Source organism: Fonsecaea erecta, assembly GCF_001651985.1.
Source record: "Fonsecaea erecta strain CBS 125763 chromosome Unknown Scaff1, whole genome shotgun sequence".
Taxonomy (NCBI): Eukaryota; Fungi; Ascomycota; class Eurotiomycetes; order Chaetothyriales; family Herpotrichiellaceae; genus Fonsecaea; species Fonsecaea erecta.
Window position 1 is genome coordinate 671,795 of NW_017387244.1, and position 12,547 is coordinate 684,341.

Here is a 12,547-nt window from a genome sequence, read left to right on the forward strand (position 1 = left end):
ATGATTTTCCGGCGCAGGAATCTGACTCTCGTGGGCATCTCTTGAAATTGGCATAGTGTCCACAACTGATAAAGGAAAGTGTACCATTCCGCCTGGGAACTTGAAGATCTCAGGGCCAAGCCCCATCTTCCCGTCGGACCATCGTGTCATGGGCCGGCATTATCAGCTCAAGAAAGATGTCAAACAAACTAACGGGGAAAGGGGTAGAGAAACTTGACTGTCTTCACTGTGAGAAGTCGGCAGAAGAAACTCGTGCTTGACTTTGTGCCTCTAACGACACAATTAAAAAGGGGTGAAGGCTGACTAGAGGTGCTGGTATTTCACTGGATACTATTTGGCTTTGATCTATCGAATAAGGCTGGCACAATGAGCTCTAACATCGTCGTTTCTACCGGTCAGACTGACACCAACTCGGCCCCGGATTGCATCGAGTTTGCGCAAGGCTACATCCTCCTTCTAATGACATACCTCTAAGCCTTCATAGCTACTGGGTTCCAAGTGTCTCGGGCGGGCTTGTCATCTCCAAGATCCCGCAGCACACCAAATGGGATCTCGAGTCGATTGTCAAATACGCCCAAACAGCCGAGAATGTTGGTTTTGAGTACGCTCTCTCACAGATCCGGTTCATTGCCGGGTACGACGCCGAGTTCCAGCACGAGCCTGTGTCCTTCTCGCAAGCCCTGCTGCACTAAGACAAGAAGCTCAATCTCATTGTTGCACTCCTACCTGCCCCTGGAGCCCCGCCGTTGCAGCGAAGTAGATCGCAAGCATTGACAACTATTCCAATGGCAGGGTGGCAGTCAACGTGGTTTCGGGATGGTTCACAGCCGAGTCTACCAGCATTGACCAATGGTGGCTTGACCACGCTGAGCGCTATTGACGATCGAGAGAGTTTATCGCTTGTCTCAAAGGCTTCTAGACAGAAGACAAAATTCACTTTCCGAGCGACCTCTCTCCTTCCATCACTACACGCTTCAACCCAAACCGTTGAAATGGGAGGGCAGGCACAATCCGTATCCTGCAAGAGATTTCAGGTAAGGCGGATAAAGAGGTAGTCGAGGCATTTGGCGTCCAAGTCAGGAACGCATGAGCATCGACCGCCAACAAGACCAGCATGTGGGCGAACAGCAAGTTGGAGGATCTGGTGCAATACAATGATGGATTCAAGGCAAAACTCATCGGGACACTTACGCAGATTGCCGATCGCATACTGCTTCTCGAGAGTCTCGGTGTTAGTATCTTGCTGACGGCATTTGTCCACTATGGCGAGGAGATTGAGAACTTTTAAAAAGAGGTCATTTCGTTGGTGCGGAAGCTGAGGCAGAAGGCAGGGGGAAGGACGCTGAGCATGAGGTCAAGTTAACCGGCAACGTATACAATCCTCGGGAATCTGAGGGGGCTAAAGGGTTGTGAATGTGCAGGGGCGGACGGAGCACTACCTCTGTGAGAAAACTTCTTCTGGATACCTGTCTGGACTGCTATTCAATGTCAGTACACATACTAAGTTATGTGGTAATACCATACTGGTGCTGGCACAAAGGCTGTCGCGGAATAGGGCGGCGTCACCATCTTTCTCAAACGGGATAGGCCGACGGGCTTGGCATTGAGAGGGAAGAAGTGGGCTGCGACGTCAGCGACCCGAATCCACTTATTGTACCCTCTGTTCACCTGCTCCCCCAGCCAGATGCCTCAGTCACCCATTGTGTAGGGATTCGAGGACCGACATCACCTCCTCTACAGGACCTACGCGCCATTTGTTCGACCGATAACGAGACAACACCCAGGGCAAAGCAAGTTTCAGCACCGTTCCTCTTCTGGTCCTGCTGGCAGAGCACCCGATCTCCTCCCCAGCCCTTGCCCAAGATGAGTGGCTTCAGGTCCGTGATGAAGGATGGATGGCATCCTAAAGGTCGGGATGGGGGAAAAGAATCTTGGAGGGGCGATTTCAAAGGCATAAATCAAGTGGTCAGTCATGAGATCCTGAGGCTTCCCTGGTGTGAGAAGAGGTACTGAACAATGGAACAGGCTGGATGGATGGGAAAAAACAGAGATCCCAACAAGAAAGACGGCGAAGAGCATGTGTCACGCCCTCTTTCCGCCCTCAAAGATCCGGCCTCGTTTGGCCCGCCGCCTAAGAACGTCAACTATCACGGTGGCGCTGCCTTGCCCAACGAGATCACGCCGCAGAGAGGGGGATGGGGTGCCCCTTTGACCCAAGACCAAATTTCTAGCGCGAGTCGAGCCGTGGAGAACCCCCAGGAGGAAGAGGAGGAGAGGAAGCCTGCAGGGCCGCCTTTGCCATATCGTGCGGATAGAACTGGGCTCAAGACCGACCACCTACCGCCTCCTCCCATTCATCGTGATTTATATCGAACACCCGAAGCTGAGGAAACCGCACCAGTCAAGCCCAAGCCAGGCTTGCCTCCGAGACTGCCTTCTCGGCAGAACACAGGGGGTACACCTCCACCTGTCGCACGTGCTTCTCTGCCAACAACCGCTCCGCCAGCGTACGATCCCATGCCTGCCGCTGCTCCCAGCTCACAGCCGAGCACGAATTACGGTGTCAATCAAGCTGCCATCAACAGGTTAGGGAATGCCGGTGTCTCTGTTCCTGCTCTGGGTATCGGATCTGATCAAAACTCGAATCCCTGGCGCAGTGAGCAAAGCCAGACAAGCCTGCCAAAGAGTCCACCAGTCGCCTCCCAACCGCCTGGAAACCAGCTATCAGAACTACAAGCTCGTTTCGCCCGTATGAATTCCAATGCCAGCTCCGGACAAAATTCAAACACCTCACCTCCATTTGTCACGCCCGCCCAGTCTCCTCCGCCGGCCGCCGCCAATGCACCTCCCCCTCAACAACCCTACACGGGACAGCCGCAACCACAGGGACAGACGCAAGGGACGACGTGGGCCGAGAAGCAAGCCGCAATGCGCACCGCCCAAAACGCTTACAAGGATCCTGCATCCGTTTCTGCTGCAGACGCCGGATCGGCTGTCCGCACCGCCAACTCCTTTCGAGAACGACACCAAGAGAGCATCAGTGCAGCGGGCGTTAAAGCTAACCAGTGGAACAAGAAATATAACGTCACAGGGCGCCTCAACTCATTCCTCGAGAAGCATAACTCGTCTTCGACCCCGGAGGATGCCCAATCGCCTAATAGTATGAACGCTCCCGGAAACGCTCCCATGCAAGTGTCTCCGCAGAACCAGACCGCCGAGATGGCCGCCTCGATATCGCGCAAGCCGCCGCCACCTCCACCGCCGAAGAAACCAGCAAATATGCATGGCAGCGTTGGCTCGATGGGAGTTGCGCCGCCGCCAGTGCCGCTGGGGACAAAGCCCAGTTATTCATGATTCTGGGGAGAAGCGAGGAGCCTGTGCTGTGTGGATTGGAGTTTGTAGATTTCGTGGGCAGAGATGATATGGCCAATTACATATTTATGCGGCAGCAGAGTTAATATGCATCTATCTTCCGAACAAACTAAGCGTACCTATCAGACGGTCTATGTGTGCACAACCCAATTCGTAGCTGCTGCTGCTGGTTTTGGTGACTGTTGGGTCTATTTATGCGGAGTACAACTTATACGGCAGTGGGTAGTTAATCTTGACAAATAGTAAGTTATCTATCCGTTCTGCCTGCTGTAGCCAGGGGATCTATCTAGCTTCACAGCGAGCGAGCAAAATCTAGGTACAGAGGGTGTGTGCGCGAATCGTTCAACACGAAGGATGGATCTCCTCATCTGTCTCCTGATTCTGATTCTGATTTTGGATTTGGATTTGGATTTCCGGTCTTGATCTCGGTCACGATCACGCTGCTGCTCCTGCCTCTGTTCCGAGGTGCCCTCTCCGCACTCCTCGGGACAGGCCAAGTGAGGGCGGCGGGGAGGTGGGTAGGAGTGATGGTTTGAAGAGGAGATCCAGTATGAGGAAAAGGAATCTTAAAACGGTCAGTGTCGACGACGTGGTCATGCCCTGCACCGTCTATCATATATCATATTCGACAGACCGTGACGGTGTCTCTTCGAAGAGGGAGCAAACAAGAAAATCGACAGGCGATTCTCGTGGCCAAGTGGGACTCTAAGAGGGTGGACGGGTCCCTACTCATGGCCACTCCTCTCCGTCCTTTCCTTCTCCTTTTCCCAACTGTATTTCCGAATCCACCTATTTTGGTATGCCCGCCCCAGTACCGACGACCGTGCCTTCTGCTGAACCCACCGTTCGATCTGTCACCCTTCCTCTCAAGTACAAACGGGGCTTATGAAAACCCCTTAGACAAACACATGTTCACTGGTAACATAAGAAAGCTTGGAAACAGTTTGTGCTCACTGTGAATAACTCGGCAAAGCATGAATTGGAGTGTCCGGCGTGGCTTGCTCGAATTTTTTGCCGGTGCTCCTCTGCTCTGCTCTAGAAGAGGCGGGGTGGTCTTCTAGGCTTCACTGCTGGACTGGAGGGTGTTTTTGGCTTTTTTGATAAGTTTCATGGAACGGGGAGGAACACGATAATAGAAGGGAGAAGGGAGAAGCAAAGAGAGTGTGCGTGATGTTTTCGTTCTTGTCGCTTGTAGTGGATCAAGTAGAATTCAGATGCTAGTGGCAGATGCACAGAGTCCTTCCACCGCGCATGCAGGGTTGCTGCGGACGTGGTGATCGACAGCCCTGCTGCGGGATCGACGAGCAGATTCATGGCACTCAGGTAGAAGTCGCTACCTGCACCTTGAACGGAATGTGGTGATCAAATCGAAGGCCTCGAAGCTGCAAGTCCTTGATTGAAGCTGTATCGTGACGAGGAGTAATCGTCAGTAATTGAAGAATGGTTCTGCTTCTGAGACGCAAATGATTGCTGTTCTATTTCCTCCACCCCAGCCTAATGACATTATCTGCCAATTGTCAGCCCTCAGTGAGATGACCTCGAACTCGTTGGCCCAAGGATTCCGTGCCGGACAGGGGACAGGAGCAGCCGGTGAACTCCCGCGGAACAAATCCAATTGAGGCTCTGCACGTGAAGTTGGTGGATTTTGGATCATCTAATCGGTTATCCTGTCGATACCACTGGCCCCAGGTTTTACAGAGCATCTCTGCCTCGTTGGCGGCCTTACAAGCCCGTCCTGCCCGGTGACATGATAGTTACCTATAATGCTGGGTGAGAGTGTTCTGGATCTGTAGTGGCGCTGGCAACAAGAAAGGCCCAGACGTGCGCGCGCTGAGGGTTGGTCAAGGGGGCTGGGAGCGGGTCAAGAGTTGTTATCCATTGCGGAGCACAAGAATAGTATTTCTTCGATGCCGCAACGGCAATTGGCACACTGCACCGTTTGATGTCGTTCTGAAAACGCATCCACCAAGATCCGCACACATGGCCAGATCAAGTTGTGTAATTTGGGAGAAGACATTATTTTGTGGGCGAACCTGATGACGGTCGTCGGAGGTCAACGTCCGAATTCGTGGCGGGGAGGAGGGTTGCCAGCCACTTAGCCCAAGCCTCCTCAGCAAGCCACGGCGTGAAAGAAACCCAAATTGAATGACCTGCGTTGCCAAATAGTCGTGGCCAGGGAGTCAGAAGATGACAAGAAATCCAAATTAAAACCATGCATGTGAGGCTGCTTCTGGGGTGGCATTTTCGGACAGGAGGAGGCGCAGATGCAAGGCGTCTCGAGCCGCGACTTGCACAGAAATGGAAAGCTGATGCCGTGCGACGCGACCTTCGACATGTGCCGAGAAAAGCCACAGGGCCAGCGGCCATACGAGTACTCTGAAGGTGAAGATTTAGGTCGCACAAGACCCCAGGACGAATTTCTTGAGGGCCATCTGCATCCAAGGCTGAACGTGGCCCGGGTGCCGTGTTCTCTGATAGGCAACTCCGCTCCATGCAGCCGTTTCCCGCCACGCAATATTTTCAACGGCTGCACTGGAACGGTGAGTGTCGGGGTGGGGGCTCTACCTACTTGCGGACACACCTCTTATCAAATGCAGCCCTGCCGCTGTTTTCGACCTCAAGCTGCCTCACCCAGGTTGGTGTGATTTGAAGGATCAATGCCCGTTCATCTAGAAGACAAAAGCAAGTACGGGTCGCTGTCCAAGAGTACTGATCGTCTCGTAGAAGTTTCGTCCCGGTTAGCTGTTACAAAAATCAAGGATACGAAGCCCGCTAGGACGTCATGGTTTCGATCAGGCAAAAAAGGCTTGAGAAGTCTTACCCAACCGCACAGCAGAACGGGATACATGAGTTGTCTTCCTGAGTCAAGATGGCTCCATTGGGTTAACGTGGCAATGAAGAGGAGACAGGTGTTGGTGGTAGTTGCAGCTTGTCTCAGGCCATTACTCACTGACCATGTCGGAGGTCGGCAAGTCGCAATCTACAAGCTCCGTGTCATGTGACCTGTGGCCAATGATGGCGCCCACACGTGCTGGTGTGTGGGGCATCGGACATCTGGATTTGACACCATCTGCAGCTTTTAATAGACATTTTTATTCCGGCACGGCAATGGTTCGCCAGAAGGCTGGCCATGGCGGCGTGCAGATGCCAGTGCAGCTCCAGGTTTTTGAGGACGGCCATTTAGGTGCAGGGTTTTGGTCCGACTTATCACGCCCAAGAGGAAGGTGGATGGCGCCCTTGTAAACGGAGGAAGCGCGCACGGAGTCCCTGACCAGGAGATACTCAGTAACCTTCGACGCCACTGCATCACACAGATTGACGTACCCGAAATGACCTCCAAGAAAAAGTGACTTCGGTGGCTGTCGGGGCCAGGGATAGTTTATAATAATGGATGGGGGAAGGCTGTACATAGACAAAATACGAGTCAAGCACACACACCGAGTCCCTCGTACGCAGACCCAGCCCAGGTCGGCAGTCGGGGCTTGGAACTTGGGGGCTAACCGGCCATGATTCGATAGGCGAGACCTGTAGGAGGCTTGGAAGGGGGGAGGAATGAGGTCAAGGATGAAAAATAAGATGGCGTTCGGATGTCCGCTGGCTTGAGAAGGCATAGTGAAGCGTGGAAGTTGAAGAAGCCAGCTGGGGAGCTAATCTGTAGGCCATGTCCCAATGGGTGCTTGACGTGATGCAGTTAGAGCCCCTCAACCTCACAAAGGGGGTTAGCGCACGTGGTCTTAACACTGGAGGGCCAATCCCAATCTCCTCCCTATCCACGCCAAGGATAGGTGGCTGTTAGGCTTCGGAGCGTTTATCCTTGGGAGCTCCTTTTCAGGGCTCAGGGAGGATCCCGCTCGGCAGGCATGGCAGAGGCAGTTCTGGTTAAGCACCCAGCTTGGCCGACAGCGCCTAGAGCCTACTGAGTGCCACTAGCCCTAGTACCTGCGTGAGGGCGGTCGCCCATGAGCCTAGTGAGCCCTTTTCATCCACTCCCTGCCTGCCTTGGTCTCATTAAAATCCTCTACCCTAGGCCATCCTTCGCTGGCGACGGCCACGGGCATCTTTCACTGCGCCTCGCTGATCCCGGACTTTTCGTATTCATCATTCCCATCTTCGTCTCCGACAGACTCCTTGCAATTATAATCCTCCCAGACGAACTACGTATTCCTCTTATTCCCCCTTCTGTGCTGACGCTGAGCCTGCGACGAGCCTGAAAATACACTTTTCGCCAATACTCCCCTTGCCTGGCTCGGTTCCTCCACCCAGCTTCCAGACCGCAGATTGGGCCTGAAACGTCTGCTGACCCGCGACGAGCCTGGACGCTGTCCTGCCCCCTTTGCCTCCGATCCTCCTCTGCCTTTACATGTCGGACTCGTACCCTCTCGCGGGGTCGATATCACTCTGGATCTCGCAACCGTCCTCAGTCTCTTCCTCACGGGGCCTCGTGTAGCCCGTCGGGACCTGCCATCTATCTCGTCGCCCTCGCTTTCGTTACCTCCGTCGCTCTCTCCATCGTTCAATCCGACCAATACACCATCGTTCAGTATGGCTTTCTCTGGAACTGCTCAAAACGCCGGCTTCACAGGAGTCGGCGGACAGGACATCAACACTTCCTCTCTGGCGAGCATGGCCTCGTCCCTTGCCAGCGAGTTCTCACAGACCACAGGCAGTCACTTCACACGTACCAACAGTGGTACATCTCAGACAGGGGCAAGCAGCTCAGACAGCTCGAGCGCCGGCAGCTCTGCTCCCTCAACCGGCACACAAACAACTCCTACCACATTCGCTACAGCGGTCGCTCCCTCCGGCGAGTCCTCGCCCTCTCCGAACTCCAGCTCCAGCTACGGGACCTCTGCAACCAACGCTGCAAGCAGCACCACAGGCGGCGCCGTCACCGTCTCTGAAAAATCTTCCTGTAACAGTATCTCGTGTTCCTCTGCTCTGAAAGCGGCCGTTGCTGTTCCGGTTGTCGTTGCAGCGATTGCGGGCATACTTTTGTTTTTCTTTTGTGCCAGGAGGAGGAGAAGGAGGCGTGGTGGTGCGGTTATGTCAGAGAAGGCACCTAAAAAGGCAGGCAAGAAGTGGACGCGACACCTACGGGCCTTCTCTTTCGATGCTGAACTGCTCATGGGCGGTCGGTTCTCGAGTTCGAACAGCATCCGCAGTCGAGACCCCAGCGTTCGAAGTGGGCCGGGCACGGTGTCTCGTGGAAGCGCTCACAGCGGAGAACCCAGTTTGCACAGCATCGACGAAGTGGCTCCTCCGTACCGAGATGCTGTGACCCATGTGACGCCCCCAAGTCCAGCTCGCTCCATCCCTCATGTCACCACACATGCGGCTGACCCCATTCCTCGACCTTCCTCGACAGCCACCGCACCACCTCCGTACCGGTCCATCGTTGGCGGCGAACCGCCCTCTCCCTCCACGGTTCGCTCCACGGTTCGAAACCCCTTTGCAGACTCGGTTCCAGTCAGTCCTATCGAGGGCTCGCCTTTCAACGATCCCCCCGAAGATGCGTCTGGCGCTTTGCGTCCTACCTTGAGTCGTGGTTCATCCATGTATCGCAGCGTGATGACGGACGAAGACGCCACGCCCACTGCATCTGAAGCCGGGAGCATACGGCAAGCAATGGTGGGCAGACGAGTGTCGGTTAGGAACAGCGAAACAGGCAGCGGTGGCGGCGGCAGCAGCAGCAGCAGCTAATATTGCGTTGAGTTTCATATGTTCTTTAATTCATGGCGTGGCGTTTGGAAACCGGTGACTGAAAACTGCTGGACGGCTCTAGATTCTATAAGAGCCTCTGTTTTTTTGTGGAATGTTGACGCAGAATGTTTTGAGATGTCCGACATTATATACTGTACATGAGCGAAGCAAAATGCCCAAGAAGCAAAAATTCACTTAGATTGATGGAATATCCGAAATGTCAAACATTATTGCTGGGAACTCGTGTGATTATGAACAGATCTGGAGGTTTTATTATCACACCAGATATCCGCCCTGTTGTTTTCTCACTTCTCTATGCTACGGTCGTACAAAGCTGGAACGGACCATCTGCCGAACTTGGTCGCCGTTGTATTCCCTGGCTACCAAACATTCTGAGCTATCCAAGGCCCGGTCGCAGGGAAACTGGCCTGGCCCTCCGGTGCACAGGTGCGACGACACAGCCGGCAAGGCAGCAACTCAAGCTCCATACAGAGAGTCCAGTCGTCATGATGTTCTGCTGGTCAGTGTGACGGACTTAATTCCTTCTTTTCTCACAAAAGACGATGAACCATTCTTCGTAACGAGCTGCTGCCCGCTGATGGAGGCTCCACAGGACAGAGAAGATCAAGCTCGGAATCGACATGGCAGTCGGTAGGCCCATTGTCGTCTGGACTCTGCCGGCCGCCCAACGTCCGAGTGTGTCGCCTCATCTGCGTCAATTCGGTGAAGATAAAATGAGACGACCAGGGCACGTCTCAGCGCTTCAAGGCCCGCGGCGAAATTCGAGAAAATGGCAACTACTTCTTCCACTGTACGAGTGTCAGATGAGGCTATCATGCTCCCGTCCAGTGAGCGGGAAAATGAGCCAGTGAGGAGGTTGGCTCGGAATCTTTGCACTGCGTCGAAGCTTCCCTTGGCTCTTCATGCATCTCGCCACAAAAAAGACCAAGCAGGGGAAGACAATTTTCGATAAGTTAGATGCAACGTTGAGCACTGCTGTACACATCATTTCCACGATTGTCCTTCTGCTGCAAGGTTGACTTTCACCCTCTTCCCACTTCCGCCACCCTGTCTGTCTCAAGCTGTTATCGTGGCCAATCCCCCCCGGCGTGGGGTGCCCGTGAACCCCCCAAGTACATATCCGGAGATGGAGACAGTCACCCAGATCAACGCCAGTTTTCAGCAAGTCGATTCGCCGCGTATTTAGCCGGTCACGGCCTTATTGGTAAGAACCGTGGATCTTCGGTGGACACTCGGGGACGACGACTCGAGAAATTCAACCCTCATCCACATCTTCTGTGGGAAATATGGAGAGGATGGCGACTTTTGGTGTCCTTCCAAAACTCCTTCGAGTGGAGTTCTGGAGTTACATGGGGATGTCGTTGCTCAACATGATCTCGAGGCGGTGGCCAGGTGGATGTCCGCCCACATAGAAGGCGAGGAAAATGTATAAGGGGTGCTGCTATCCCGCCCGCTTCACATGGCTGCCTTGTCTTGCCGTCTCGTCCAGGTCAAGCTGTTCCCAGGCACAAGAATTGAACACACTGGACTCATTGTGAATTCTTGCCTTACTGACAAGTGTCCTCGCAAGATGGCTTCTCACGAGGTCCCCCAGGACTACATCCATGACTCTGACCAGAGTTCTTCGATCGGTGTCAAGGTCGACGCCACAGAATTTCGAGAAGATATTGGAAATTCCAGCACGTTGAGACGAGAGCCACCTGCCTATGTCAAGTCACTCAGTCCGGAGGAGCGACGGATCGCAGAGCGAGCCCTCGTGCGAAAGATCGACTTTCGACTGATTCCTATGATCGTTATCATGTTCGTCTACCAACCCCCTTCATCGCGACGGGTAACCCTGATATTGACACATGATCAGGTATATTCTTAACTACCTCGATCGCAACAATATTGCAGCAGCTAGACTGGCTGGTCTCGAGGATGAACTGAAGCTTCATGGCACTCAATACCAGACGGCCGGTTAGTCTTCGACGCATGACCAAGACAAATGCACACTTTACTGACAATCCTATTCTTCCAGTCAGTATCCTCTTCGTCGGTTACCTGCTTATGCAAATTCCGTCCAATTTGTTCCTCAACAAAATTGGCAAACCACGCCTTTACCTGCCGACAGCGATGATTATCTGGGGCACTATTTCCGCCGCGACCGCCGCTGCCCAGTCCTTTGGAGGTCTCATTGCTGTTCGATTTTTCCTCGGTTTTGTCGAGGCGTGTTACTTCCCTGGTTGTCTCTATTTCCTCAGTGCGTGGTATACGCGCAAGGAGCTCGGTTTCCGGACCGCGATGCTGTACTCGGGATCGCTCATCTCTGGCGCCTTCTCTGGCCTCATTGCCGCCGGGATTACGAAGAACATGGATGGCACCGCGGGCTTAAGAGCCTGGAGATGGCTATTCATCATCGAAGGTTGCGTCACCATTGTCGTGGCGTTCGTGGCAATCTTCATCCTGCCGAACTTTCCTCGAACCACGCCCTGGCTGAGCGCACAGGAAAAGGAGCTGGCCGTGTGGCGTCTCGAGGAGGATATTGGGGAGGATGACTGGGTGGGTGTCGAAGAGCAGACCTTCTGGCATGGGTTCAAGCTCGCTGTCAAGGACATCAAGATGTGGATCATGGTGAGTCCCCCCCCTTGACTTTCTCCCTTGTGTCCGATGATGACCCTTCTTCTAACTCAATTTGTCCAGATGCTCATGCTCTTCTGCATCGTGGCGTCCGGCTCGGTGACCAACTTCTTCCCGACTGTCGTCCAGACGCTCGGCTATGGCGACATTGCGTCCCTGCTGCTCACCGCCCCGCCGTACGTCCTGTGCGTGATCACGGCCTTCTTCAACGCCTGGCACGCCGACCGCACGGGCGAGCGCTTCTTCCACGTCACGATCCCGCTCTACGTGGCGGTGGGATCGTTCATCCTGGCCGCCGCGACCACGGCGACCGCCCCGCGCTACGTCGCCATGATGCTGATGGTGCCCGGCGTGTACACGGGCTACGTGGTGGCGCTGGGCTGGATCAGCAACACGATGCCGCGGCCGCCGGCCAAGCGCGCGGCGGCGCTCGCCGCCATCAACGCCGTCAGCAACACCTCGTCCATCTACGCCAGCTACATGTTCCCCAAGAGCGACGGCCCGCGCTACGTCCTGGCCATGAGCGTCTGCTCCGCCACCGCCTTCATCGCCATCTGCGCTGCCACCGTGCTGCGGCTCATCCTCGCCCGGCTGAATCGCAAGCTGGACCGCGGCGAGTGGGTCGAGGGCGCCATCAATTCTCCGCGACGAGATGCGAAACCCGTGGGCGGCGCTCATATCATCGTCCAGGAAGGGGCCGTGCTTGCCGAGGCGGCCGCCAGGGGCTTCCGGTTCTTGTTGTAGTAACGTTTGCAGGCCGATGGTTTGGCCCGTCCAGTCAGTCGGTCACAAATGCCTGGTTCGTCGTGGACTGCGTCCGAGACTATGGGGTCTG

General features: G+C 54.6%; 4 protein-coding genes across 4 annotated transcripts; all 4 read left to right on the top strand.

Moving 5' to 3' along the window:
• Nucleotides 1-366: 366 nt before the first annotated feature.
• AYL99_00220 (hypothetical protein) lies at nucleotides 367-692 on the top strand (the record flags this gene model as incomplete). Its single annotated transcript, XM_018831736.1, has 2 exons — nucleotides 367-431; nucleotides 485-692. The coding sequence occupies 2 exons, from the start codon at nucleotides 367-369 to the stop codon at nucleotides 690-692; spliced, it is 273 nt and encodes a 90-aa protein (XP_018697615.1).
• Nucleotides 693-2,016: 1,324 nt separating this feature from the next.
• Nucleotides 2,017-3,354, top strand: AYL99_00221 (hypothetical protein; the record flags this gene model as incomplete). The annotated part of the gene is made up of 1 exon (XM_018831737.1): nucleotides 2,017-3,354. One exon carries the CDS (start codon nucleotides 2,017-2,019, stop codon nucleotides 3,352-3,354), a length of 1,338 nt encoding a protein of 445 aa, XP_018697616.1.
• Nucleotides 3,355-7,914: 4,560 nt separating this feature from the next.
• Nucleotides 7,915-9,072, top strand: AYL99_00222 (hypothetical protein; the record flags this gene model as incomplete). Its single annotated transcript, XM_018831738.1, has 1 exon — nucleotides 7,915-9,072. The coding sequence occupies one exon, from the start codon at nucleotides 7,915-7,917 to the stop codon at nucleotides 9,070-9,072; it is 1,158 nt and encodes a 385-aa protein (XP_018697617.1).
• A 1,591-nt stretch (nucleotides 9,073-10,663) lies between these two features.
• On the top strand, nucleotides 10,664-12,456 carry AYL99_00223 (hypothetical protein; the record flags this gene model as incomplete). Its single annotated transcript, XM_018831739.1, has 4 exons — nucleotides 10,664-10,893; nucleotides 10,952-11,052; nucleotides 11,114-11,706; nucleotides 11,776-12,456. 4 exons carry the CDS (start codon nucleotides 10,664-10,666, stop codon nucleotides 12,454-12,456), a joined length of 1,605 nt encoding a protein of 534 aa, XP_018697618.1.
• Nucleotides 12,457-12,547: the final 91 nt, after the last annotated feature.